Here is a 27,016-nt window from a genome sequence, read left to right as displayed (position 1 = left end):
GAGCCCGACGGGTCCTGACGGTAGGCCTACCCGACGGGTCGGGCCGGGTTCGGTCAAAAATGTATAAATTGTATTCGGGCTCGGGTCGGATTCGGTCAGCTTTCAGTGAAAATATAGTGTAAAAATAAATAAAATCCTATTGTCTGTCCTGTTTATTGCTTGGGGACTGTTATTTACGTGACAACACCTGAACAGAACACACACACACATTGGCTGTTTGTTTCTACCTCTCCCCTCGCTGAAAGCCTCGGACCTTCCGCCGCCCACCTCCGCCTTGATTAAACGCTGAAAATAAAATAAAAGAGGGAGACAAGTTTTCCTATTTTATCTTATTTTGTTATATTTCTCCCTCTCCCCTCGCTGGAAGCCTCGGACCTCCCGCGGCCCACCTCCGCCTTGATTAAACGCTGAAAATAAAATAAAAGAGGGAGACAAGTTTTCCTATTTTATCTTATTTTGTTATATTTCTCCCTCTCCCCTCGCTGGAAGCCTCAGACCTCCCGCGGCCCACCTCCGCCTTGATTAAACGCTGAAAATAAAATAAAAGAGGGAGACAAGTTTTCCTATTTTATCTTATTTTGTTATATTTCTCCCTCTCCCCTCGCTGAAAGCTTCGGACCTCCCGCAGCCCACCTCCGCCTTGATTAAACGCTGAAAATAAAATAAAAGAGGGAGACAAGTTTTCCTATTTTATCTCATTTTGTTATATTTGTCCCTCTCCCCTTGCTGGAAGCCTCGGACCTCCCGCCGCCCGCTCCTGTCTCAAACACGGAGATCTCCCTCTCTGCAGAGCACCCACAGCGCATGCCCAGCCTGTTAAATAGCCTGTAACCATAACAACTGTGTGACACAAACTCAGTGCTTTAGTAATTAAATAATGTCGGGCTCAGTTCGGTTTCGGACATAACAAAACAGAATGACTGTCGGGTTTGGAAAGGAAAACCAGACATTATCATCAATTTATAAACACCCCTCGGACGCCCCGGACAGGACGTGAAAAGTGGACACGTCCGGGCAAAAGAGGACGTTTGGTCAGCCTACCCTATTTCCAGTCTCTTGCTAAGCTAAGCTAAGCTAAGAGCCCTCTGGCTGAAGCCTCATATGTAACATACTAATATGACAGGAAACAATCTTCTCATCTGTTTTTTGGCAACATAGTGAATACACACCAGACACCCCCAGTCAACTCATACACATGTCATAGGGCCGTTGTTCCCAGCTGGTCCGGCCACAAGGTCCAAATTTCTCCTTAGTCATTAGTGTAAGGTTCACACAGTTTAATACAGCATCACACTTGTGTTTTGCCATGACGTTGAGCTAGTGGAGTCGCTTGCAGTGCATTCTGAATGGACCTGTGACCCACTTTGGAATGTGACCCTCCAGTTGGGAGCCACTGTCACAGGGTGCACATGTGGCACGAGCACACATTCAAGGATCAGACTGGTGACAGGCTGGATATGAACTTATTTATCTTCATTTAAAAATACTAAAATGCAAAAGGGGGCTTAACAGGGGCTACAAAGATTCGTAACATGGTTATAGCACCATCTAGCCCCAGTGTGACGTCATGCCTGGACGTTTGTTAACTTTGACATTTTGGGAAACGCTTAATTGCTCTTTAACTAAGAGGTAGATGACAAGTTTGATACTACTGTCACGTTTGAGAGCAGTATCAAAGCAGCTCACGATCCAACTTAATGAAGAGAAAGGTAGAGCAAAATTTGCAGAGGTTGTTGTTGAATCACGCACATTTACAGACAGGCCTGGGGGGTAAAACTTTCTCTGAACAGAGGCTTGTCTACTGCCTGTGACTGCATATTATATGCCTTTGTGCTGGTAGCCTGGAAGCCTTCCTTAGGCCTTTGTATTTTGGCATAGACAGATGTATTGTATTAACACCCGGGCATGGCAATTTATCAGGTTCTTTGTTGTCTGGCATGTTGAAACAATTAGCCAATTAATTTTCAGGATGCTGCTTTTCTGTCCTCCTTTGTGTAAAAAACGCAATACACAAGGGTGTAAAAAAGTCTGCCTGGACTAAAATGTTTCTTAAAGGATCGGGCTGGTTATATTCTATATCCATTGCTACTGTCATGGATTTGCCTAACAAAATGTAGCGGGTAGAAATATAAAGTGTCATAAAATGGAAAATAATAATGAGTAAAGTACAAAACTTGTGCAGTTACACACTGTCCATCACTGAAGACAGGTCATTTTGGTCTTTTCTCTGTCTGTCTTTTCAGTACAGGTACACTGTGGTTATTATTCTTGCTCACCTGTAATAAAAAGGTTCACACCAATCAGACTTTGTAGATTGGACCAGTACAAAGTAGCTCATCCCTCCAAGCTGTCCTGTCACACCGTCACTGATTTGCACTACCAAGATTAATCTGGTAGTTTTTAATAAGGATATACGGGCAGAAAATTGATCATTCAACACAGTGGGACCAGACTACTGCCAGAAAAACAGGTGACCACACAGAAGAGAAAAGTGTTTAAGCAATGTGATGTAACAAAGATGTAGGTTCAAGAGAATGAAAGACAAAGAGTGTTTTGTATCTCTTATTGCTCACACACTGTTTCAGTCTTAATGATGCTCTTGTGATTTACAGGGTCGGCCTGCTGATTCTGAGAAAGTCCGGACACTGGACCTCCACCAGACCTTTCAAGGAAGCTGATAACTATCAGTTTTTAGGCCGGAATGAAGTTCACAGTGAAGGATTGGTCAAAAATGTCTTCCTGAATGCTGAGCTAAGGTCACAACAACATTATGTTATCACTGGCTTCACCTCAGCTTGAGTGCAGGAAGTTAGTCACAGATCAGCACACCGATTCTAAGAGGTACGATGAATATGATTCCAGCAAGAGACGAAAAAACTGTGATTTTCAAAATATTTTCTGTCACAAGTTGTGATTGCTTTTTCCTTCAGTTTGTTAAAGAAAGATGAAAACTCATATTTAAATACAACATCCCCATTGCCGGAGGGGTATGTCTTTATCTCTCATTCCAAAGGCAAAAATTACTATTCTGTTTGAAGTAGCGCATGATGATCTGATGACTCAACTACTACTCAGTACAGGCTGTTAAAATTTATTGAAGTGGATTGGCTGTCTTTCCAGGAGCCCTGAGGAGTCAGATCTAGTCAAGAAAGAGTTTCCTTTTACACTCCAAATGAAAGGAAAGAAAAAGTATTCACACAAACACACATACACTAGAAAATACCATTTTATCATTCCCTCCAAATATTACTCAAAATTAGACTGTAGTGAATTTCAATTTTTCCGTAAATCTGGTCCTTTTTAACTTCAAGTCACTTTCCAATTTTTACCAGCAACCTTTTAATTATGGAGCTGTGGAGACTGAGGTGGATCATCTCCGTATTCTTCACCTTACGTCTACAGCTGTGCTAGCAGCTCTGTGGGGCTGTACTGAGGCATAGCAGAGCTATTTTTTAAATAAACTTTTAAATGAATTGATTCTGGTGGCACCTGCCTCTCGACTTTAAGAAGAGTAGCTAAGAAATAAATACACTGCTCAAAAAATGAAGGGAACACATAATGGTCACAGTATAACACCAAGTCAAATACACTTCTGGGATATCAATGTGTCCATTCAGAAAGCACAAGTGATTGTGAATCAGTTTCTCCTGCTTTGGTGGAGACTTTTGTGTGAGGAGGAACAGGAGGAGCACTGCCAGAGCCCTACAAAATGACCTCCGGCAGGCTACTGGTGTGCATGTTTCTGACCAAACTGTCAGAAACAGACTCCACCAGGGTGGCATGATGGCCTGACGTCCTCTAGTGGGACCTGTGCTCACAGCCCAGCACCATGCATTGGCATTCACCAGAGAACACCAGAATTGGCAGGTCTGCCATTGGTGCCCTGTTCTCTTCATAGATGAGAGCAGGTTCACACTGAGCACATGGGACAGGTGTAATGAACCTTATGCTGCCTGTAACATCCAGCATGACTTGTTTGGCGATGGGTCAGTGATGGTATGGTCTGGTCCTTTGACATTCAAACTTGGCCTCTCCTCCCCACACAGCTTCTGTACTGCAAGCTAACATTGTAAGAATTGACAATAAAGCTGACTTTGACTTTGAAGAATATTGATTTAGTTTTAATGAAAAAGCCAATATTTTAGCAAGCTAGCTGCACCTACCTGTCCAACAAAAAAACAGGCCAACTTCGCATTGCTCTTCATCCCCATCCCCATTGTCTCCTTCAGTGAGACGTGCAGCTGCAGCCACATGCGATTTGAAGCCTACACGACATGCCCTTACAAACTGCGCCCACCAACCGTACAAGATAAATCCACCAACACTACGGTTTTATGAATCCTGTTACAATGCGACATTGTACTGAATAAATTAGGCCAAACAAAGGAATAATCCACTTTATACACCAAGATGTGATTCACCTTATAAGTAACAAGATATACCCCTTACCCTTATACCCTAACCCTGACTTTAACCACCTCTCTTTTAACCCTAACACTTCATAGCAAGCTAAACATTATCTTAGCACTTTCTTCAAGGCTTCTGCCTCTGGACCAAGTACTGAAGGGGGCTGATCATGTAGGTATGGTGGGCAAGTCATGTAGCTGGTGTGGGTGGTCTCCAGCTAGAGCTATACCTACTCACCTTCAGCGAAAGTTAAAGTGAAAGTCAACTCCAGATTCACTCTCGCTTTTGGAACAAGCTTTATCCGATTGGCATTTCAATTCTCGCTATATTTCCACTTCTTCTGCACTGTGTCCGAGAATTTTTCTAGCGGTCTCTTGGATACATGTCCCTTACTGTCTAGCACCTTGTCCTACCTTTTTATAAAGTCCAGACCTCACTTGCTCCCTGTTATTTGCTTGGGGCTATACGCCCACAAACTTCCTAAACACAAAATACAAAGAAAGTAAGAAGAGTGTAGAGTCTCTGCAGAAACACCACCACACACTTCTAGAGGGTCATAAGCTATGATAGAGGAGGATTACTTTTTTGTGAGTCTTTACATTGTTCTTGAGGAAAATCCTACGTAGTATACCTTTCAAGACTGAAGAAGGGGAAGAAACATACAGTAATCTCTTAAATACACCCACTTCTTTCTCTCCTCCCCTCTCTCTCTGTTCTTCAATGAGTGCCACTCTGCTCTGCTCAGACCCAGAGGCAGACCTTCACATGTAAAGTAAAGCTGTGTGGATCTTGGACTCATTGCTCAACTATGCAGTAGAGAGGAGGATTAGTTCAAGCTGAGCACCGGTGCAAGGATTTGGCATTTGGCCATTTATCCATCATTTCGCGGGCCGAGACACTACCATACTCTTTGTCTCTCTTCATCTGAATCTTCTCTTCACTCCCTTGTCATTCTCCCTCTCCTTCTCCCTTTCTCCACCCACCCCTCTCTACCCTCTCTCTACCATGACCCTTTTATCAGAGGACCAGTCTGCAAGGCCCCAACCCTGCCGGCTCCCTGAGCCTGGCAAACACATCACCACTTCTTTGTACCCAACAGACTTTACAGGCTCCAAAGAGGACTACATGGACAGTGGGGAAGGTGCTGTGTTCGGAGCCGTGGAGCCCCCCAGGCGCTCACGGGGCCGCCTTATCCTCCATGGCATGGTCATGTTTGGAAGGGAATTCTGCTACGCGGTGGAGGCAGCGTTCGTCACACCGGTACTTCTGAGCGTGGGCCTGCCCCGCAGCCTGTACAGCTTGGTGTGGCTGATAAGCCCCATCCTGGGCTTTCTGCTCCAGCCCATCATCGGCTCGGCCAGCGACTACTGCCGCTCATCATGGGGCCGACGGAGGCCTTACATCCTGACCCTTGGTGTCCTTATGCTGCTGGGAATCACCCTGTTTCTGAATGGAGATGCTGTCATCTCAGGTGAGGGATGGGCGGGAGGATTTGAGAAAGGGGATACGTGAAGGAGAGTCAGACAGTGAGAGGGGGAGATACGGATGTATTTTTAGTCTTGTCACATCAGAAAGTGAATCCCTGTTCTGGGGACATCTGTGCCTTTGATTCAGAAGGAATAAAAGAGAATGAATAATCAGCTCTCTCCATCAGAGAAACACTAATATTGTAAAGCAAACTATTGGAATCTGACATCACCTTGAACTCGTAACTAATGCGTACTCATGCTTGGAAATACGCAGAGGAATAATCGTGACTCATCTCGTAAAACCTAGCATATGAAAGGCAAACATAAGGTTGTATCTTATTGTTTCTAGATATGAGCACTAACTTCCATTTTTTTAGGAATGTCTTTGTTGTCCCTCAAAGAACATCAGCTGTCACCTGCCATATATGCTTATGGTATAATTAGATTATTCTCACCCTGGTATACTGATTAGAACTTTAATTTTTTACTGTCAAAGCTTTCTCTTATCTCTTGGGCTTTTGCAGACTCAGGCTCCAAACTGTATCAGTATCTGCTCACTCAAGCATTTTTGGAAGAAAGTGACACATCAATCAAGAAAGTTTTAACATCTTAAATCTGTAGGCGTAAGGTCCTGAGAGGCTCACATTCTTAACTTGTGACTGAAGTTAAACATGTACCTTGTTAGGGTGGTCCTGCGCCAGTGCCCGCTGGCAAAGACAGGTGACAAGTCATGACTGAGAATCTCACTGCACATTTTGTTTGAAAGAGTAAAACTACTGATAACATTTAAACAACCCGGAGTGTTTCCTGAGAATCCGGCAGGCAGCATCACGAGCAGTTTCTCCTCACAGAAGAATCTATGACCTTTGGAGCCACATGCACTGATTCACTGCTGAGCGTTACAGTGCTGCTGTATTGTTCCTCACTGAATAGGATCAGTGTGGGGGTTAAGTGCATATTCACTGATAGTTTCACTCACTCTGATATTCACAGTTGGCCCTGGAAAACTGTTAATGATGGAGCTTCATCCTCAATACCTTAATCATATCTTTTGATTGGAGGCTAATTAGAGTAATTATCATGACTACTGCAGAAATTGCTACAGTCTGCTGTGCATTTTAGCAAATACTCACTCAGCAAACACAATACACCAGTAAAGTTTGAGGGAATGTTTGCTACCCTGGGCTGACGGGTCTCTTTTTTGATGAAACATACAATTTAACAAGAGAAATAGCAACACAGTATGTATGTATATTAGCTGGGGCTCAAAGTGCAGGATCCTTATTTCAAATCTGGAGCTGAGGTCAAAGGAAAATCAAAATCAGCTTGTTTGAAGTCATTTTTCTTTGTTGAACACTGTGATTGTTGATTGTGTTTCTTTTAAAAAGGCTCTGGGCTTTATTATAATCATCATACTCACTATGAAGTATTCTTTCTTCCTAAGCACGCAGGATAAGCTGATTACCTTTCCACATTTCTCAGGGTTGTAGTGAATGCCACAGGAATATGTATTACATAATGTTTGCATTGTTGTAACCACCCTCGGTCTAATATTTATGGTGAATTGTGCTCTCAATTTTAAATGGTTTTTTTTTTTGTTTTTTTGACTTAATAGCTGCAGAAAAGTTAGTTTAGTGTAATGTTCTGTTCATGTAAAATGTAAAATCCAGTTTGTTACCTTTAAATCACATGTGTTTTGCTCATAATATCTTTTCATTCCCTTTGAAGAGAGCACAAAACAAGACTGGGTTTTATGATCAAACAGCCAGGTTTAAAGTAAAATTGTTACCTGTCAGACATAATTGGTTTTCATGGAAAAACAAAGTTTCTCATTGTTTTCATTTTTTGACAAGCTCCAAGTGTGCTGTTGCTGTGGGATTTGTCTTTTTGACACTTTAAGTAAAGTAAAGAAGGTACAATCGAGAGTGTAGGTTTCGTTTCAACATTTCTGGGGACACATCTGAAAGTGGGGGTTTGGGGTCCTTCTTCTTTTGAGCATCAAACAAATATTTCCTGCATTCTAGTGATTTTTAGGCATCAGTTTTCACCTTTTCTGCATCAATGTGTGGTGGAAATGCCTTTATTTATCTTTTTGCTCATGTTTTTATTGAGGGAGGAAAACTGCACATATTCTAAATACTGAGGGGGTGGTGTCCACTGCTTCCCCCCCAAAATCTATGCCTATGGGTACTATTATGTTGTTCTTTTTATCATTGGCTGCAGTGTCTGATGAGTGATGAGGTGTTTTTGTTCTGTTCTGCAGCACTGGTCATCGACAGGTCGGTGAGGAGTATATGGGCCATAGTCTTGGTGATGTTTGGAGTCGTGCTGTTTGATTTCGCTGCAGACTTCATCGACGGGCCCATCAAGGCCTACCTGTTTGATGTGTGTTCACATCAAGACAAGGAAAGAGGTCTGCACTACCATGCTCTACTCACAGGTTTGTAATTCTGACAAGCACATAAACACACACACACACACACACACACACACACACACACTGCTGTTGTATTTGCTCCAATATAGTCCTTATTTCTGTCATAAAACTGTCCTTGCTGGCTGTTTCTAGTGTGTATCTTGATGGATTTGCTTTTAATGAGAGTTTTGGCAGCAATAGCTCACATAACACATACCAGTGCTGTGTGGCAGTGATCTAAACTGGATCTGGTCACTGGTGTGATACTAGTGGGTGAAGCAGCACACACTGAACTGTGTTGCTATCTGTGTGTTGTTTGCACGTTCAGCAAAACTGAATGTCTGTCTTTTGATAAGTGTGTATGTAAAAATGTTTTAATGAGACTTCCTTGCCCAGTGTTAGATGAGAAGATAAATATCATGGAGATGATTATCATGGAGCTTTGCATAAAGACTGGAAACAGTTCATCTGTCTCCATCCATATTTAAAGAAATCTGCCTACGAGCATCTTTAAAGTGCACTCATTAACAAATTGTTGCTTGTTTGTTTAAAAATCAGCATTTATAATGACAGATTGTTGTTCTGCGTGGGGGCTATGTGCCAGACTGTTTACTGGACTTTTTCCTGCTGGGTGCCTAGCAACCTCACGCTGATGAGAAGACTCAAAGTCTCACTTCAAGTGTAACTTCTGTGGCTGTGTCTTAAATCAGTACTTATTGAAGACATAATGCACCTTATTTACTGTCCACCATTTTATTTGAGTGCCCAAGAGTGTGGAAACATAAGATAAGGAAATATAAAGTAGTAGTCCTGTTAATAAATATATTTTAGTGTGTTTTAGCTTAGTTTTATGACATACAACCTGAATTGTTTTGGTTTACTCTCACTGCTCTCATCAGTGTTGTTTTTCAGTTGCAGCAGGCAGCTGTTTTCAGCCAAAAACGCTCTGCACACAACCTGCTCAGCACTAGGGATGCACGATCATATCAGCACATCATCGGTATTAGACAATATTGGCTTTAAAATCAGAATCGGCCAACATGCTTTTTTTTATTTTGCACAATGAATGAATTTTAGATACATTGAAGAGCACTGTATTTCATGTCTCCATCTGCTGATGGACGATCACGAGAAGAATATGCATGCATAATATTATGTTAATTCCTCTACAGAAGAGTGGATATATCAATATCAGTTATCAGTCAAATGAGTTGTTACACATCTGCATATCGAATATGAGCAAAAAATCCAATATCCTGCATACCTACTTAGCCCCACACTACAGGCAAACACAGTTGGAAACTAGCTGGTCAACACAGTGGAGCATTTAGCTGCTAAAAACTGTTGGTAGACACTAAAAGAGAGTGACTATTGGGCTTACATTCATCAGATGAACATAAACATGACTCCAAATGAAGGGTGGTGTTGCTCCATTTCAGCTGAATGTGTAAATTAGCAGTGTTGCGTCCCATTATGCCAATGCATATTTACCTTGGTGCAAAATTTCGGTAGTTGTGACACTAAATGTTATCCAAAAGATCTTAAATCTTAAAATATAACCAGATTAAAAATAAAAAAGCACACATCCGAATGAACACACAGACAAATCTTGATAATTGTTTCATTAATTCATCACTGATATCCTGCCAATACAATGTCCCCATGTGAAAAATATCCCCTTTTTGGTTTTATCCGCTTATAATGCAACCAAATGCTTCCTTCTTTTATAACTCTCTTGGGGAATTACAGACTAAGTTTCATGTGGCACTCTTTTTTCTCTCTGAGGGATTTGTGAGTGTTTGAACATAGTGTTTCAGGTCAGAGCGAGACATCTTTCATTGCCGTTCCAAAACGTCTGATTGTATGTTCCTTGGACACTCTGACACAGATGTGCTTTCATGTTTTGTAACGTTTTGTTGATGGATAAACCAATTTGCACTTCACCTTCAGATCACCAAGATTTTGCTCAATGGATGAATATATTCGCCACTTGTACTGTCATGGTGGCAAGTTTAGACGTAGTTAAGTGTCTCTGAAGTTCACAATCGTACTTTACTAAACTTTTTAAAGGGAGAATCAAGAGTGCTACCAGGCTGCAGGAGCATCTTCCACATACAGGTTTGACAATGGTTAGGGTTACACAGCTGAAGATAGCATCCTTTACTACCTTATACAGCATACATGAGAGATATACAGTATTTAGGTATCATTTTTCTTTCAAACCTAATCTGTAAACCACCGTAACCTTACAAAATATGTTCATAATGAGTCTAATAATATACAGGATTAAGCAAATATTCTTTTTAAGCACTGCCATGGGGGGAGATGATGTTTTGGGTGTGAGCATCAGTGGTGCACTCAGCTGTCAGCAGGCACGGGGTGGTGTGAGCACGCTAGTCCCGCAGTAATCCAGCCCTGAGCTAGTCATGTGCTGCAGTCATGGGTCTGGGCTGAGAGAGACAGAGGCCAGGCACATGACTTCCTAGACGCCCCTGCCACCACTGGTATGTGAGGTTTGAGGAGGAGGGAGTCGAGGGGATTGTTGTGTGGTTCTCTGTGGTTCATGTTCCTTTCTGGGTGAGCTTTCTAATCATATACTCTGACCTAGGGGTGTTGCGATATACTGGTATTGACGATAATCGTTTAGAAATGAAATATTAATATCATGTTTATAATAACTCATGATGATATTGTGTAAATAATCCAGCGCCTCTTAAATTTTGTTTCTTTCATTATCACATTGTCTCTGTCTCCTAACACCTTCTGGTTGCCTCTTCACATCCATTAAAGGAGCAGTTCATAGGATTTAGTGGCATCTAGTGGTGAGGATTGCAGATTACAACCAACTGAAACTTCTTCTATGTGCCAAGATTTATTCCCAGTTTGGATTCCTTCAGTGTTTATTGTTTAGGAGGTTCTTACCATGAGCGGAATTATCCACAGGGGTCTCCTCTTCTCCAAAACAAACACATCCGCTGATTTAAACCAATAAAAATACTCAATACAGCAGTTTCACGCTAAAATTTGCATTTCTTCAACGCTGCTCTACTCATTGCGGAGGGGCTGCTAACTATGGTGGCCAATACGATAACATGAGTGGCCCTTTCTAGAGCTAGTGTTTGGCTTGTCTGTTCTGGGCCTCTGTAGACACATGGCAGTGCAACATGGTAGAATTTGTGGATGAGGACCCGTACCTATGTTGATATAAATGTGTCATTCTAAGGTAACAAAAACACAGCGATTCTTGTTGTGTTTGTTTTTTTAGGAAGAAAAAATACAGTTTTGTACAGTTGTGTTTTCAGACTCTCTCTTCACCTCCCTACACTCATATTTTGAGCATAATTCATATGCCAAAAAAAGAAAATTAAAATGAAAACAAAAGTTGAATTGTTGAAAGGTGGGTGTGTCACAGCAGTGAGGCCCCGGCAGTGTAACGCCAAGGGGATAGTGGTATCCATCAGGGACAGAGAGATGAAGCCCAGTGTATGCTCCATGTAACATCAGTTGCTAAAACAGTCCACTGTAAAATACCTTGCACATAATGTGAATTTAAAAAAGTGAATAAATTCTAGCCCACGGCCCATAACCACAGCATTTTGGGGAAACAAAGACCTACCAACACCACGCTTTTGCTGGATGTTAGGGCTGGGAACCATTAGAGGCCCCGTCCAGTCACAATACAATATGAATTCCATTTTAAACATGTTGCAATATGCTGAGTATTGAGATAAAATATATTGCTATATATTGTGACAAATTATTACAAATTGTGTCCCCAAAGGAAAACTTTGTCGACACCTGTTTTATCAGAGATAATTAAATAAAGTGTTCAGTCTGTTTGTCTCACTTCAGTTTTAATGCAGCAAAATGTATGTATTGGACTGAAAAAGCAATTGATTATATTATTCTAGTAGGCTACCAAAAGTTTAATTTGTATTTGTAATATTAATAATTTCTGTAATAGATAAATAGATATGTGGCGTCAATGTAATGATACGATGTTATGCTGTATCAATTTTTCTCCCTCCTCTGATATTATTGGTTGAAATTGTTTGGAACTGTCTTATGTAAGCACGTCATATTTTGTTTCACAGAGAGAAAACAGATTGAATTTTGATTTTAGAATACTAACAAATTATAATAGTAGTAGTAGTAGATGTATTTTGCATGTGTTGTTAAATAGGTGCACACAATGTCCAGCAATGTGATCTAAAATAATCAAAAAGCATTTTTCATTTCATCTCGACTTTACACTTTTTTTTAGCTGTGTGGCTCTATGGATGGCAATGTAGGTCTGTCAGTTGGTGGATCAATCGATCAGTCAGCCACTTTGGTTCAAACAGAAATATTTCAACATCTATTGATTAGGTTTGCCTTGAAATTTGGTGCAGACATTCATGGCGCTAAGAGGATGAAGCCCATGACTTTGACGATCCCCTGCCATTTCATCTTGTGAGTAGCTTATACATTTGCAAACATTGTGGAAATAAGCAACCTTCCCTCCCTCCAACATAACATGAGCCAAGTAGCACTTTTGTTTGCTTATGTATCCCGGAGGCCAAGGACATACTGTAGATAAGAGAGAAATCCCAGTACAGTACAATATTGATTTTCTCCTGCATGATAATGTAACTACAGCTTTTTTCACATCGCTAGCCAGCCCCCCGTCCCCTGGAAATGAACAGGGTTGAACTTTAGGGGGTCTTAATCAGACAGTTCGTTTAGATTGAGTGTCAAAGATGTCTGTACATGTACTAAATACCTCTTCACTAAACTGAAATGGTGTATCACAGCCTCACAGTTCTGCTTGCAGGGCTTTACACCCTTGTTTGCAATAAAGACAAACTTTTGAAATTTGTCATTTAGGTTACTCCCATTAATGTACGCAGACTATTTAGGCCTCCCTCTGTGAGCTTGTGCATCCTCCCAAAAAACAACTTTGTCATCTATAATGTGAAACTGCTTCAGTTTAATAGATATCAGATATCCCATTTGAAGTGCACCTTGCTCACATTAAACATCATCCTGTTACATTTCAATCTCTCTGTGTATATTTTTGGCACCGGCCACAGTTGAGCCACAGCGATATTTCTGCTTTGTTCTTTCAAACTGTGCTTAAAAACAAGTTACTGCTGTGGCACAAACACACCTGAGGTGACATAAATGGCACAGAAGGAAAAGGGGAGAACAGTCTTGAATCAGAGAGGAGTGATTGATGGAGCACACAAACAGCGATGCTTGAGTAATGCAGACACACATTAAGTGTGACTCCTGAAGTGGTTATTACTTTACCTGCCAGCTGTTTAATGTAGAAAAATAGCCTCCATTTCAGGTAACCAACAGTGAAAAGCTTTTATGTCTGTTTTGGGAGCCAGAGTCAGTCAGTCCGTCACTCAACCAACCAAGTACATTTTTTTTTATTTAATCGTTTGCTTTTTTCTTTTACAATACGTTTAATGATTAACATGTTCCAGTTTAATACCTGACTAGTAATATCTGAGTATATAAGTATTACCCTCCTTGATACACAGTGCCATTTCAATGGCTTTCAACCAATAAAGCTTTAAAAAGAACATTGTACACTATAGCGTTGTCACAACTGGAATTTCTAACTTCAATACAGTAACAATCAAAACCATTTTCAATTACACGGGGAAAAATTGACATTGAGGGCAAAAAACCTTTCTTTTTAATTTAAAAGATAACTATAACAAGCTATAACATGACAACACCTTTTTTTCATGGTCAGTGGCAGAGAACAGTAGATTGACTGTAGCAAACATCAACAATATGAGAGCACGAGAAAGCCTTGGGTGGATTATAGGACAACAGGCGCCTGTGCACAGATATACAAAGGGCTCCACCACCTTTCCTACATTGGAGCAAGACACAGAGTTTGTGATGGTTTTGAGTTTCTTTGTAGTTGGTATGCATCTTTTTGTTGTGTCTCCTTGTGGTTGTGTTGTGTCTCTTTGAGGTAATTTTGTGCTTTTTTGTTGTTGTTTTGTTTCTCTTTGTGGTCATTTTGAGTCTCCCCCTAATCGGTACGTGTTAATTTGACATTTGACAATTTGCAAGTGAAGGCCAGGGGGCCTCCTTGACACTTTGGGCCCTCGGCCTGTGCCCCATAGACCTGCTCAGTAATCCATCCATGAACAAAGCGATAGCACGGAAAAGTTAAAATTAATATTGCTATCCCTTTGACACATCTTAGTCAACCCTCGCAGCAGCTTCCTGTAGTGATGGAAAAATAACGACACCACTGTGCTTTTGAATGGCTCATTTCACTTTAAAAAACTCCCAGACGCCTCAGTTGACAAGTTGAAAGTAACACACACCTTGTGTCAAACAGAATTTAAATACCAGTGAAGTACTTTCAGTTTGAGCTTCCACCTACGAGCTTAGCATGCAGGTGCAGCTCATCAGACTTGCTGTCAACAGGCATCACCAAACCAGCAAAGCATGATTTTAGAGTGCGCCAAGTGCCCCAGACCTGTAGATGTAACTACATCAAAGAAGTTAACCACAGCACTTGCTAAACTGGTGGCAACTGACTAGTCAACATCACAGAATACTCAGGTCTAAGGGACATCCTCAGGTTGGCATGTTGTCATGGTTTCAAGACCTCACTGTTGTCGCACTGCAGCACTGATTTGAAGAAATAAATTTAAAAGTGAAGATCATAAAGTACATTTCTTTGCATTTATTTGATTCCCAATTAAGACACTCTGGTATTGTAACTTGGAATTGCTTTACCTTGTTAATATGGAATTCAAAACTGTTTTGAAATGCAAAATAATGGAATTTTTTAAACATGCAATTAATCGCGAATAACTATTGAAATTCAGCGATTAATCACGGTTTTAAAAATTGAGCATAGCGTTAGTTCAGGCAGGATACGATGTCAGGCTCAGCTCACATCCCAGCTACATCAGCTGATCTCAAACAGCCCAATCAACTGATGGAGCAGCTGACTGATGGAAGGGAGTCAGCTGATAGATCACATGATTCGTTTCTATGCAACCAATTGAAGAATCTCATTCAGGGTGCCCTATTTAAACTGCTCCGGCCTGCCAACTGTTGCTGCTTCCTCAGCAAGCCACTTTGCAACCTGCCTCCACCCCAGCTTCACCTTTTCATGCTGTGTCTGACTTATCATTGTCATTTCTGTTTGTCAGTGATGCTGCTCTGTTCCTGAGGGAATCTTTGCTGCTGCTGACTAACTGACTAAAGTGTTCCTGACTGCACTGTATCATTTGACAGCCCTGGAAAAAAAGCAACTGTTTTTCAACAAGTTTGCCATATTTACTTTATAGATCTTCTGTCCTTTTGTGGCCAAAAAAATCAGTTATTGCAGGTTTAACCACTTTAGCACCCACAGCTCTCTCAAAGGGACATAAATATGCTGGAGGGTTCTAGTATAATTTGAGGGTGTATGGTACTTTCAAACAACTGCACTTCTTTGCCTAGTGTGTTTTTACCTTTGCTGCTGTGTATTTCAGGTCTGGGTGGAGCATTTGGCTACCTGGTGGGAGCCATGGACTGGGGCCACTCAATAATGGGTCAGCTGCTGGGCTCCGAGTACCAAGTCATCTATTTCTTCTCAGCATTGACCTGGAGCATCTTCCTCACTGTGCATCTCTTCAGCATCCCAGAGCAACCCCTTGGCAAGGATCCGTCCACATTTGACCCCTCACCTCCCAGTGCCCTTCGTCTACTGGGTTCCCACAGCAATGGATATGGCGCACTGGCTAATAAAGAGCCAGTCTCACCTGTAGTTCCAGCATCTGTTCCAGACCTCAGGCCTAGGTCATTCTCTGCTCTTGGGGAGGCCAATTCAGTGACCTCCAGTGCTAAGCAGCCAAACAAGGAGGTATGTGGTGTGCAGGATACATGTGGTAAAATAATGTGGAATACTGATTTGATTTATGTATCCATTCATGCTCATGTTCACAGGGAGAATTTAATGTAGCTATTTAGAGAAAATGGATTTGTAATCTAATCCTAATATCAGTTCTATTGGAAACAAAGTGGTGGTGAAAGATAGAAAGTTGCCTTTATTGAAACTTATGAAACATTGTAAACATGGTTTATATATTTTAACATAAAAGGTTTGAGTGGTTTGGCTGGCAGCAGCAGACGCTGAAAGGTAAAGTGTTCATGCTGAATAACAGAGCACATTGTCTTAATTGATTCTGAACTAATTTTAGTCTGTCTGTAGGAGGAGATTCCTGTTTAAAAGATAAGGATAGAAGCTGCTTAAGGGAATACTTCACCCCCAAATCACCCCCAAATTTGTATATCAGTTACTCACACTCTGTCATGTTGAATTTGTGATGAAAACCTGGATTTTCTCTCGTGCCTCTACAGTGGACTAAAAGTCCCAAAATGGAGAAAACTTGGAATTAAGAGAGCCTGGTCTCACTCTGAAGTTATCAAAATCTGGCGCTTGGGCAGTGACTTGCAGCGTCAGAAACCAACAGAAAAAGGCATCCTTTAATTTCAGCATGATATATGGCTGGTTGCCGCTAAAGTTTAATGGCGCCCAGTGGTGTAAGGGGGAAACGTGACAGGACAAGGACAAAAGAAGGTGGCAAAAGTCCAACTAGGGTGGGCAGGAGGGGTGGTGGATCAGTCTAACAAACACCGACTTTCACCCAAGAGAGCGGTGTTTGCATCCTGTAAGATTCTAGAGCCAAACCCTCTGTTCTTTTTTCCTAAACCTAACCATGTGTTTTTGTTGTTGGAGGGGAAAAAAAAATCAAAATCAAAGAAAAATCAAAGTCAAAGTCTCAATATCGAAGTCTCATTTATCCAGTCCTTTGCTCAGTGCTTCCTGAACAGACAACCCTTTCCGATGGGGAACTGATCTGAAAGTAAAACTTATGTTTGCAGTCTTTAATGCCAGACTCAATTGACAAAAACAGTAATTTTACCTCACTGAACACGGGAGCTGCTGGTCTACCGCTGCCTTGATCAGTTAGATTGTTTGTATTATTGTCTGATTTGACTTTATTTTTGTATGCGTTCAAATTTCACAACCTTATCAAAACCAGCCTGTTGTCCGCTGTAAATTACAGTAAAACGTACACCAGGTGAACACTACTCTCCCTCAAGCACTCGGCCAGTCCCTTACAGGAATATTCATAAGTCAATATTCCCGATGGTGCTCTGGTTCAAATAGTTAATTAGGCCATGCTCTGCAGAGGAAACTCTTCAAACAACCTTATGAGGATGAGTTTAATGTGAATATGTCCTGCGTAACATAAAATGTCCATGTGAAATCCTTCTCTATATTATGTACTGAGTATTGATGAATCTTCTCTGAAACTCTGAACATCAATCCAGCCTTCAGGCCCCTCTAGCTGAGTCTCTGTTTAATGTTTCTTGATGAGAAGAAAAGGGATCTGTCAGCAGAGTTTGTATCATCTTCTTTTTAAAACTCACTTTTGTAGCCTCGCTTTGATGTTTGATTAATTATGTCTAAAATCTCATGCTTTTATGATCCTTATCTTGGCTCTAATTGCTTTGTCTTGTCCTTCCTTTGTTTCTTTAAGCACATTAGTGAGTATACAGTATGTGTCTAAGTGAAAGTTTCCTATTATAAATACTTTTTTAAAGTTATTACTGGTGCAAGCTTTTTATTTTATAAAAGCAAACAATTGCGATGTCATATCAGGTCATACTTAATGCTTTTGAAGTGTTCATCATAATCCTAATATTTCTTTTAATGGTATTATCTTTTAGTCATATGCCTCGTTGTCTTCCATCATCTCTTGTCTCTAACCCTTGAGCAGAGTCCTTAACGTCTTCATGGTGCAGATGTCTATTTCTATTTTCGAAGCTTTTGAATGGACACTTAAACACCACTAGCAATGATACACCAGGGAGTAATGAGTCCTATGAGAGGACAATCTGTTTTATTTTATTTCATTAATCCTGTCAGTGTTGTAGCTGTTGGCGCTGATGTCTGTGATGTCTGTGTGTATCTGCAGGCCCAGAAGAGGATGACATTCAGATCAATGATGAAAGCTATCATCAACATGCCAAGCCACTACCGCTGTCTGTGTGTCAGTCACCTGCTGGGATGGACGGCTTTCCTCTGCAACATGCTCTTCTTCACTGATTTTATGGGACAGGTATTGTCTAATGAATATCTGCATGTGAATGCCGTACAGGTGTGTTTTATTTTCTGATCAGTGTGGTACACCTGAACCAAACTGCAGTGATTGGTCCCATTGTGTAGCAGATGTCACTTCACACAATACTCATGACATTTTCCAAAACCGCTTATCCTGTCAGGGGTTGTGGGGGCGCTGGAGCCTCTCCCAGCTGGCATTGGGCGACATGGCTTTTCCATTTCACGTCCACATTAAACTGCCAAGTTATCTATTGAGACGGCAACATAAACGTAAAGACTAAGCCAATTTTACAAATGAACATAAGCCATTGAAAGTGAAAGGTATTGAAATGGACTATGGATGATTGAAAAATAATGCATGCATTTTATGTCAGGTTTGGGGACCGCACAATATCCTATGTAAGATAAAGTTGTGTGACTGCAAATTTAGTGCTGAATTAGGAACCATTAGGAAGTTAATTAGCAGGAATTTCAACATGATCTGTTTTGATAATTTAATCATCATTTCAGTCTTATATAAAGCAAAAAAGCCAATAATTCTCAACTTGCAGTGTCTCAAATGTGTGTTCTTTTTAATCTGTGTTATATCATTGTAATCTGAATATCTTTTAAAGGGGTTTTGACTGTTGCGGGAAAATTTGCAGAGAAATGCATAGTCAGTGGCTTCCTGTTGAGTGTTGAAAGGAAAGAAAACATAAAAGCTTGAATAATGAGCATGGCCAACATTAGATATCTGTATCAGTGAAACTTTGTGCTTTGGCTTCTCTACTGAAAACACTGAGCGTATATTTTTAACACTCTCACTTTGACATGATTTCTCTCTTTGTTATTCAGATTGTGTACAATGGAGATCCTTATGCAGATCATAACTCCACAGCTTATGCCACATATGAGAGAGGAGTAGAAGTGGGCTGCTGGGGGCTGTGCATCAACGCTGTGTCCTCTGCTCTCTACTCCTGTAAGTAACTCAAAGAGTATTTGTGTGTTTATTTCACAGCAGCCAGCATCCATTAGTAACACTGTGTCCTGCACTGACATCATTAGCTCAGCTGTGAACGGCAACTTGTCAAGGTTTTGCAGGAAATGGATAACAGTCAGCAATTACCGCCTCCTCCTTTGTTTTATGTTGGGATTACAGGCTGTAGTGTGCCGCAGCCATTCATTAGCTGCACAAAAGAAACACGTTTCCCTAGAGGTATGCTGAGCCAATGTTTCATTCAATTCAAGTAGGTCTGCTACAGCAGTAGCCATGTAAAAATAAGTATAATATGTGAAAGAGAGAAAAATAATGTGCTACATGTAAAGCAAAGTTCAGCCACATAGTGCTGGTATCACTGTACCTCCCACTGTGAAACTGACTCTATTTATAGTCTGGATGCTGAGAAAATGGTCTTTTGATATGTTGTTTTTTTACATTGCTGCTCTGAATTAAAAGATAGGTTGTCGCCCCCTCGTCTGATACTGACGCACAAAGCATAATTTAGTGTCTGTATGAAACACACAGCTGTCTCCAAGGTGAAACAAATTTTAGGTAAGGGCATCCAAACTACTCAGTTAGGTTTAGAAAAAAGATCCCAGTGAAAATGTTACATAAGTGCATTATTTTTTTTTCATAAGAGTGTTCCATCCAGTCCCACCTAACTGTGAGGTAATTGGCTGGAACTATTTGCTTCGATTAGCTAGAACTCATTCAGGTCGAGATGTCAAGTTCAGAGGTGGTTAGGGTTAGGGCAAAGAGGTCAAGGTTAGAGATAGTAGCAGCCAATCATGGCACAACAGGGGAGGGACCAGGCAGAGCACTCTTAGGAAAAAAAGGCAACGAAAGGACATGAACATGACGTACCTACGTAAGTTACATAACATTACTTTAAATGAAGTCAATATTCATTTCACATGCTACACCAACAGCTGTCTCCTGGGTGCAAGTCCTGTGTTTGTCTGACCCACCTACCTCGACCTCCTCTGTATGCAGACTTTGTCACTCTTTATAGACTGTTTCACCAGAATTGCATGCTTGGCAACAGCTTGGGTCTATGTTTACTTCCTGTCAGCTGATGTCACTCACATACACTGGAAAACATTGCAACAGGAAATACAAAGGGACCCATTTAGAATTTTTGACGGGTTTACTCAGGTTTTAGCTGAAAGCCCAGTGCGTCTTATGTAGATGCTATAGGGAGCCATGTGCAGCTGTATCAGACGCCGAGGGGTGTGGCAAAGCGTTGGTATTTTATCACCTGGGATTGAGACCAGGCTGTGCATACTGTGGAGGGTTTTATATCTTTTAGAGGTGCAATACCATGAATGACGAAGCAAATTGTCCCATAATCCAAGTAAAATTGATCTCCTCTGTAATAATGTGTGTGTTTTCAGATGTGCAGCGTTTCCTGCTCCCGTACATCGGCCTGAAAGGATTATACTTTATGGGCTACTTTGTATTCGGCATGGGCACCAGCCTGATCGGCCTCTTCCCCAACATCATCGCCACACTGATCCTCTGCAGCGTGTTCGGCGTCATGTCCAGCACGCTCTACACCATCCCGTTTAACCTGATAGCGGAGTATCAGCGAGAAGAGGAGGTACTGGGCTGGCAGGAGAAATGTTTTTCAGTGTTAAGATGCAAATAAGTAGAAGAAAATAACATTTTGGGATGTTGGATTAGGATGTTTCTTCTATTCAGTTTTCAGTGTCAAAATTGGCGCTTCTATTCAGTTTTCTTTAGCGTGCAGTCATTCTTCAGTTTCATGGCTGAATCCTTTTGACTATTCATCAATAACAAGTGTCATTCAACTTATTATCAACAGGTGCGTCAAGGGTGCACATGCAGTCTGAGGCGCCCTCAGACCTGCCTCCCCGAGAACCTCAGAGGGCTCCTTTCCCAACATAAAATCTTATAAATTCAGCAGCCAAAAAAAAGCTATACATTCACAAACATTATACAATTAAACAATATCGACATACATTAATACAAGTCATGTGGGCAATTCTAAAACCATTTCTAAATGAGCCGCAAGGATTTGTCGAATAATTTATTTGTTGTTTAACAGGAAATTACTCGGCTATTATAGTTATTTTTAAGCAAAAACACCAAGCATTTGCTGGTTCTAGGTTTTCCTATGTGAGCATTTGAGTCTTTTCTTTGACATACATGATAATAACCTGAATATCCTTAGTTTTGGGCACTGTTGGTCGGGAAAAACAAGACAGATTAAACAATACTTTGGGCTGAGGGAAATTACCTTTAATCTGCATTTTTCACAGCTTCATGGAAAAGTCAAATAATCAATTAATAAGGAAAATAGTCTGCAGATTAATTGAGAGTGAAAACAACTGCTAGTTGCAGAGCCTTTATTTCTAACCATTTTCTCTTTGTGCTAAATCTGGACATTGACACCTGAATGAAAAGGAACATCGTAACTGATTTGAATAAGTGAGCGCACATTCATATTAAAGACTTGACTTTATATTTTAATTCTGTAATGCGGCCTGACTCAGAAGAGACAGATTAGATATAGAAAGGTTAATTTGAAACCAGACAAGTCATTATTAAGAGTAAAGCTGAGAAAACCCTGAATCCTACACTTCAAATAATAAAACTGAATTGAGTCTGTCACTAGACCTTCCCTGCCTGATAACATCCTCACTTCCAGACTGTATCACATCCTTTCTCTTGTACATTTGAAATCTCAAGCCACATCTGAGATAACCTTGGAGAGCTCCATCCAGAGCCACAGAGGACATTATTGAACTCTTTTAACAGGCTGAATAGTACTCGCTGTGAAGACTTAAATGACATTCATCTGTAGAATTGTTTCAGTGTTTCTTTAATTTGCTTTATTACAACAGGATAACCCACTTAACATCAATACTGATTTCCAGGAAGTTCTGGTATCTAAAAATAAACAATAAAACGGTAAAGCAACTAAAATGTATCAAATAACAGTAATGGCCTATCAGTCAAGTACAAAGTCAGATTCAGAACTCACCTACTTCTTGTAATGCATATACATTACTACATCCCTGTTTCCATTGATTTTGTATGATGTGTTATATATTTAACATCTGCACTATTTTATGTGTCAGAGTCTTATTTTGTTTTTTACATGAGTGATTTTCTTTGATACATATTTAATTGGCATTGTTGGAGGGAGCCTGAGATCCAAGAATTTTATTGCCAACAAGTGCTTCACTGTAACTGTTGTGCTCATGATATTAACGGTATACTATGCAAGATTCTCCTAGAAAACAATGTATAAACTGACGCAGAAGTAATGCCTCTGAATCATCACTTATGGCCCACTAGAAGTGTGTAGCTGTGTATTTATCTGCGGAGACTCTGCCCTCTATGGTACTCCCATAGCACTCAGGTGAGGTCAGGGCTTCATTAAAAGGTAGTGACTAGGCACCAGACCGTAAGCAGCAATCATCGAAGAGACACAGCACCACAAAAATGCAAATATAACGACTTGAAATGCCAAACAACTGTAAATCTGGGGTTTGATTTTACTTTCACTTTCAAACAGTAACCATCAATCCTGGATAGTATTCCCTCAAGGAACATACACTTGAACTTGTAGACCTGTGGTAGAGTTTTCCAGGAAATGTGGATCCTACCTGGATGGATGGATGGATGGATGGATGGATGGATAGATAGATAGATAGACAGACAGACAGACAGACAGACAGACAGACAGACAGACTATTTTGCTGGCCTGATAAGTTATGCGAGAGAGTTTTGTTTTGTGTTTCATGGTGAGGGAGTTGTTACCAGGATAAAATCTTGAAGGTGAGAATGGATTTGTGAGAGTCAGTGTGCTGTAAAAAGGACAGACAGGTGTCTATCTCTGTTCCGAGGTATTAAAAAGACTGAACCTGCTCTACTGGCTGACTCTGGGTACTAAGCAGTTGGAAAAAAGGTGATGATGATGATGATGATGATGATGATGATGATGATGATCTCTCTCTGCCCCCACAGCATAGCTCTTTTGTCTTTATAATGTTAAGCTCAAGTGAGGTTTTACCAAATGTTTTGACCAGGTTTTTGACAGCCTGCTGAAATAGTGAAGATTTAGGGGGATTTAAGGGCGTCTAGCAGTGAGGATTGCAGACTGTAACCAGCCGAAGCTTCTACATTAATCAGGAGGTTTTTTTACTGGGAGCTGAATTATTCACAGAAGTCTCTGCCTCTCCAAACTGGTGATTAAAACCAGTAAAAATACTGAATAAAGCAGTTTCACGTCACAAATCAGTGTTTCTCCTATGCTTTGGGCCATTACAGACAGGCCACAACAGACCAGGTGAATAAAACCAGTAAAAACACTGAATAATTCAATTTCATGTTAAAAATCAGTGTTTTTCCGATGCTGTTCGCCACTTCGTAGATGGGCTCTTAGCCTGACACCTGCAGATGTGTGTCAGCCTTTTTGTCTGATAAATTAAGACCCAAATGTTCAAGAGGTTTCTACCGGGAGCGGAATTGTTGGCCGAGGTCACTTCCTCACTTAAACCAGAAAAACATGGAATAAATCAATTTCATATTAAAAATCAGTGTTTTTCCAATGCTGCTTGTTGTGCAGGGGCTGCTAACTATGGTGGCCGATGCAAAATTACGAAAATGTGAATGGCCCAATCTAGAGCCAAAGTTTGGTTTGTTCTGGGCTACTGTAGAAACATGGCGATCTCCATAGGCGAGGACCAGCTCCCTCTGTAGACATAAATGGCTCATTCAATGCTAACAATGACATGATTCTTATTTTCAGGTGATTATACACTAAAAACATATTTATATTCCATTTCTGCCAATATATCCCCCTAAATCCTACACACTGGACGCTGCCATTTAAGAGACCGTATTATAAACTGATGGAAGCGTACACATCTGGAAGAAAAAAAATATTTTCAATTTCAGTTTAAGGACTTTGGATAAAATATACCTTTTGGTTTTGCTGAATTAGTGAGTGAGCACGTTTCAATTGTAATTTTGAACGAAATTGGTTCCATCACAACATTGTATCTTAAAATTAGCAGCGGTAATAATACTGCTGCAGACTGAATCATCCAAACAAGCGTACTCTCTAAAAAAATAAAATACAACATGTTCTCCTGAGACAGACGCTCAAAAATAATTTGCTGGTAGAAAAACACTTTTGTTTGTTTTGACGTGCCCTGGCATGCTCAGTCAATACCTCATTACGTTGAATCAAGTGAGCTGGTGATGAAATTCAGCATCAAATGTTTGAGGTGGCTGAAGAGAGCTTTAGTTATCATGAAAACACAGATCTAATAGAAAACAAAAATATGAGGTTGTCTCTTGATAGTTCTCAGAGCTCAATCTTTTGACCCAACTATTTATTGCTTTCTGCCCCGGACATTTCCTGTCATACAGGAATTGATGACATCTAATATTGCTCTCTTTTTTCCCCTCCTTCCTTCCTCCTCTCCAGGAACTCATGAAGCTGGGAGGAAGCAATGGAAGTCAGCGAGGCACCGGGGTGGACTGTGCCGCCCTCACCTGCATGGTCCAGCTGGCTCAGATCATCGTGGGTGCAGGTCTCGGCGCTCTGGTCAACATGGCAGGAAGTGTAATCGTGGTGGTTCTCTCGGCCTCGACCGTGTCCCTGCTCGGCTGCATCTTCATTGCTCTCTTTATTAGAAATGTGGACTAATTCTGCTTATATAAAAGTATTTTAATGATATTGTTTTAATAAATACAGATTCTTTATTATATCCTGAACATGCCTTTGATTCATGACTCTTTGTGGGGTTCATCATAGTTTTCATGTGGGGGTGGCACAGACATAAGGAGCGTTCCCAGGGTCCCAGAGTTGCCCAGCTTAATAGCTTAATATCCTGTCAATATGATACAATAAGGAGACTTTACAAAGGGTTTTATGTTCTCAGCAATGTTTGTCCCTAAATGTTTGATATATGTTTCCCTGGGTCGGTATGTTAAAATCACCCACCTACAGCTTATAGCCTACTGATTACACCCTGAAACCTCCGTCCTCAGATTTGTGGGCAAGACAGTTTTCTTGGCTGTAGACTTTGAGATCTCCACATTGGCTGAACAGAGACATAGTACCCCTGGCCACATTGGGTTGTCTAGTTCAGTGTCTTTTTCTTGTGTTGTGTGGTGCAGGAGGCCAAATATAGTTTGACATTTTGGAACATGCACTTATTTGCCATCTTACAGAGAGCTGCACCCTTGAGTTAGATGGGAAAATCAATACCACTCTCCATGTCAAGCGGTGGAAGAAGTATTTAGATGCTACCTCTAGTGCACCTAGCATCACTAAGCTAGCTGCATAGATGTCATGATGTCACCTATTGGTTTGTGGACTGCCATTCTGAAGGCTCGAGTTCAGCATTTCGGTTGTCACCATCTTGGTGTTTGGAGCCAGTCGTCACCACATTTGTACCACAGGATGAAGTTGTGGAGGAGTGAGGAATGAATCTGACTGCAAAGCCAAGGACACTATCAGCAGATGTCACTCAAAGCAGCAATGCCCTTAAATATGCTTGATTTTAAACCTTAATAAAATGTAAACAGGAGTGTTATATAGAAATTCACCCCCGTCATGAAGGGGGAAATCAGCTTTGGAGACCAAAACCATTTTGTCAGGCTTTAAATATATTTATTTCTGCTGTGAAACTGGACATTTTAACATGGGGGTCTATGGGGATTGACTGGCTTCTAGAGTCAGCCTCAAGTGGCCATTCAAGGAACTGCAGTTTTTAGCACTTTTGCATTTGCTTCATTTTTCAGCCCTGCAGGTTGGCGCTTGGTTAGGTGACATTACTGTTCAGTTGAGAAGGATGCCATTAATGTCTACATCTTGTGCAACTACGAACACGTGCCTCCCATCCATGAGTAGATGCATGCTTCCTTCTGCATGGTGATATGGTTGGCATGTGCAGGTTAGTAGGCAGAAAATAGTTCTTGCACAAAACTGCTCTGTGGATTATCTTGAGTAACTGGACATGATTTCTGGAAAGAGACAATGCTGTTGAGTTTTTCAAATGCATTGGGGCTTTGAGCACCACAAGCTGAGTGCCATCTAGTTCCATTATACTGGAGAGAAGGCAGATGTCTCTACAGCCGATATCTACACTACACAATAACACTCGGCAACTCGCACCAAAACAATCTAGACTGATAAATAGCACTACAGGTAAGAGGAAAAATATGTATATTTCATTTTGGGGTGAGCTGTCCCTTTAAGACTTTACGTACAGAATATGATGCAATTCATTATTACTGATTAGACTAGCAAATAGAAAACTGTTCATACATTAATTCATCAGTAGTATCAAACCATATATTTCTCTGATAATACTTGCATACATTTCCTTAAGTTATATTTTGGAAGCAGAACTTTTACTGACAGAGTATTTTTTACAGTGTGGTTTTGCTACTTTTACTCAAGTTAAGGGGCTGAGCACTTCTTCCAACACTGAAAACTAAAATTGCAAGATTTTTATTTATGAGGGAGAAAAAATACATGTTTTTCTAAGATTTATTTTATTAGGGAAGTAATCTTTTTGGGGGGACACCTCGGAAACAAATTATGCAAAGCGTGTTTT

At 40.8% G+C, this 27,016-nt stretch overlaps 1 protein-coding gene across 3 annotated transcripts; it reads left to right on the top strand.

Annotated features, from left to right (window-relative positions):
- Window positions 1-25,166, top strand: slc45a2 (solute carrier family 45 member 2). Of its 3 annotated transcripts, none has more exons than XM_078162066.1 (8): window positions 1-2,841; window positions 5,507-5,878; window positions 8,140-8,316; window positions 15,795-16,165; window positions 18,288-18,431; window positions 19,268-19,391; window positions 20,807-21,012; window positions 24,877-25,166. In XM_078162066.1, the coding sequence occupies exons 2-8, from the start codon at window positions 5,533-5,535 to the stop codon at window positions 25,096-25,098; spliced, it is 1,590 nt and encodes a 529-aa protein (XP_078018192.1). In that variant the 5' UTR covers window positions 1-2,841; window positions 5,507-5,532; the 3' UTR covers window positions 25,099-25,166. The 3 variants fall into 3 exon arrangements, with proteins under 3 accessions (XP_078018192.1, XP_033502227.1, XP_033502226.1); XM_033646336.2 differs by having other exon boundaries at window positions 5,429-5,878; XM_033646335.2 differs by lacking the exon at window positions 1-2,841 and having other exon boundaries at window positions 2,855-5,878.
- The last annotated feature ends 1,850 nt before the right edge of the window (window positions 25,167-27,016 follow it).

The sequence above is a fragment of the Epinephelus lanceolatus genome, chromosome 19, assembly GCF_041903045.1.
Source record: "Epinephelus lanceolatus isolate andai-2023 chromosome 19, ASM4190304v1, whole genome shotgun sequence".
In the NCBI taxonomy this organism is placed as follows: Eukaryota; Metazoa; Chordata; class Actinopteri; order Perciformes; family Serranidae; genus Epinephelus; species Epinephelus lanceolatus.
This window is presented reverse-complemented; position numbering and strand designations above follow the sequence as displayed.

Excerpts from the sequence above, each read along its gene's own strand:
- slc45a2 (XM_033646335.2), top strand. The coding sequence starts at position 5,413 with ATGACCCTTTTATCAGAGGACCAGTCTGCAAGGCCCCAACCCTGCCGG. Across the intron at positions 5,879-8,139 it reads TGGAGATGCTGTCATCTCAG|CACTGGTCATCGACAGGTCG; the intron begins GTGAGGGATGGG and ends TCTGTTCTGCAG. Across the intron at positions 16,166-18,287 it reads CTAAGCAGCCAAACAAGGAG|GCCCAGAAGAGGATGACATT; the intron begins GTATGTGGTGTG and ends GTGTATCTGCAG.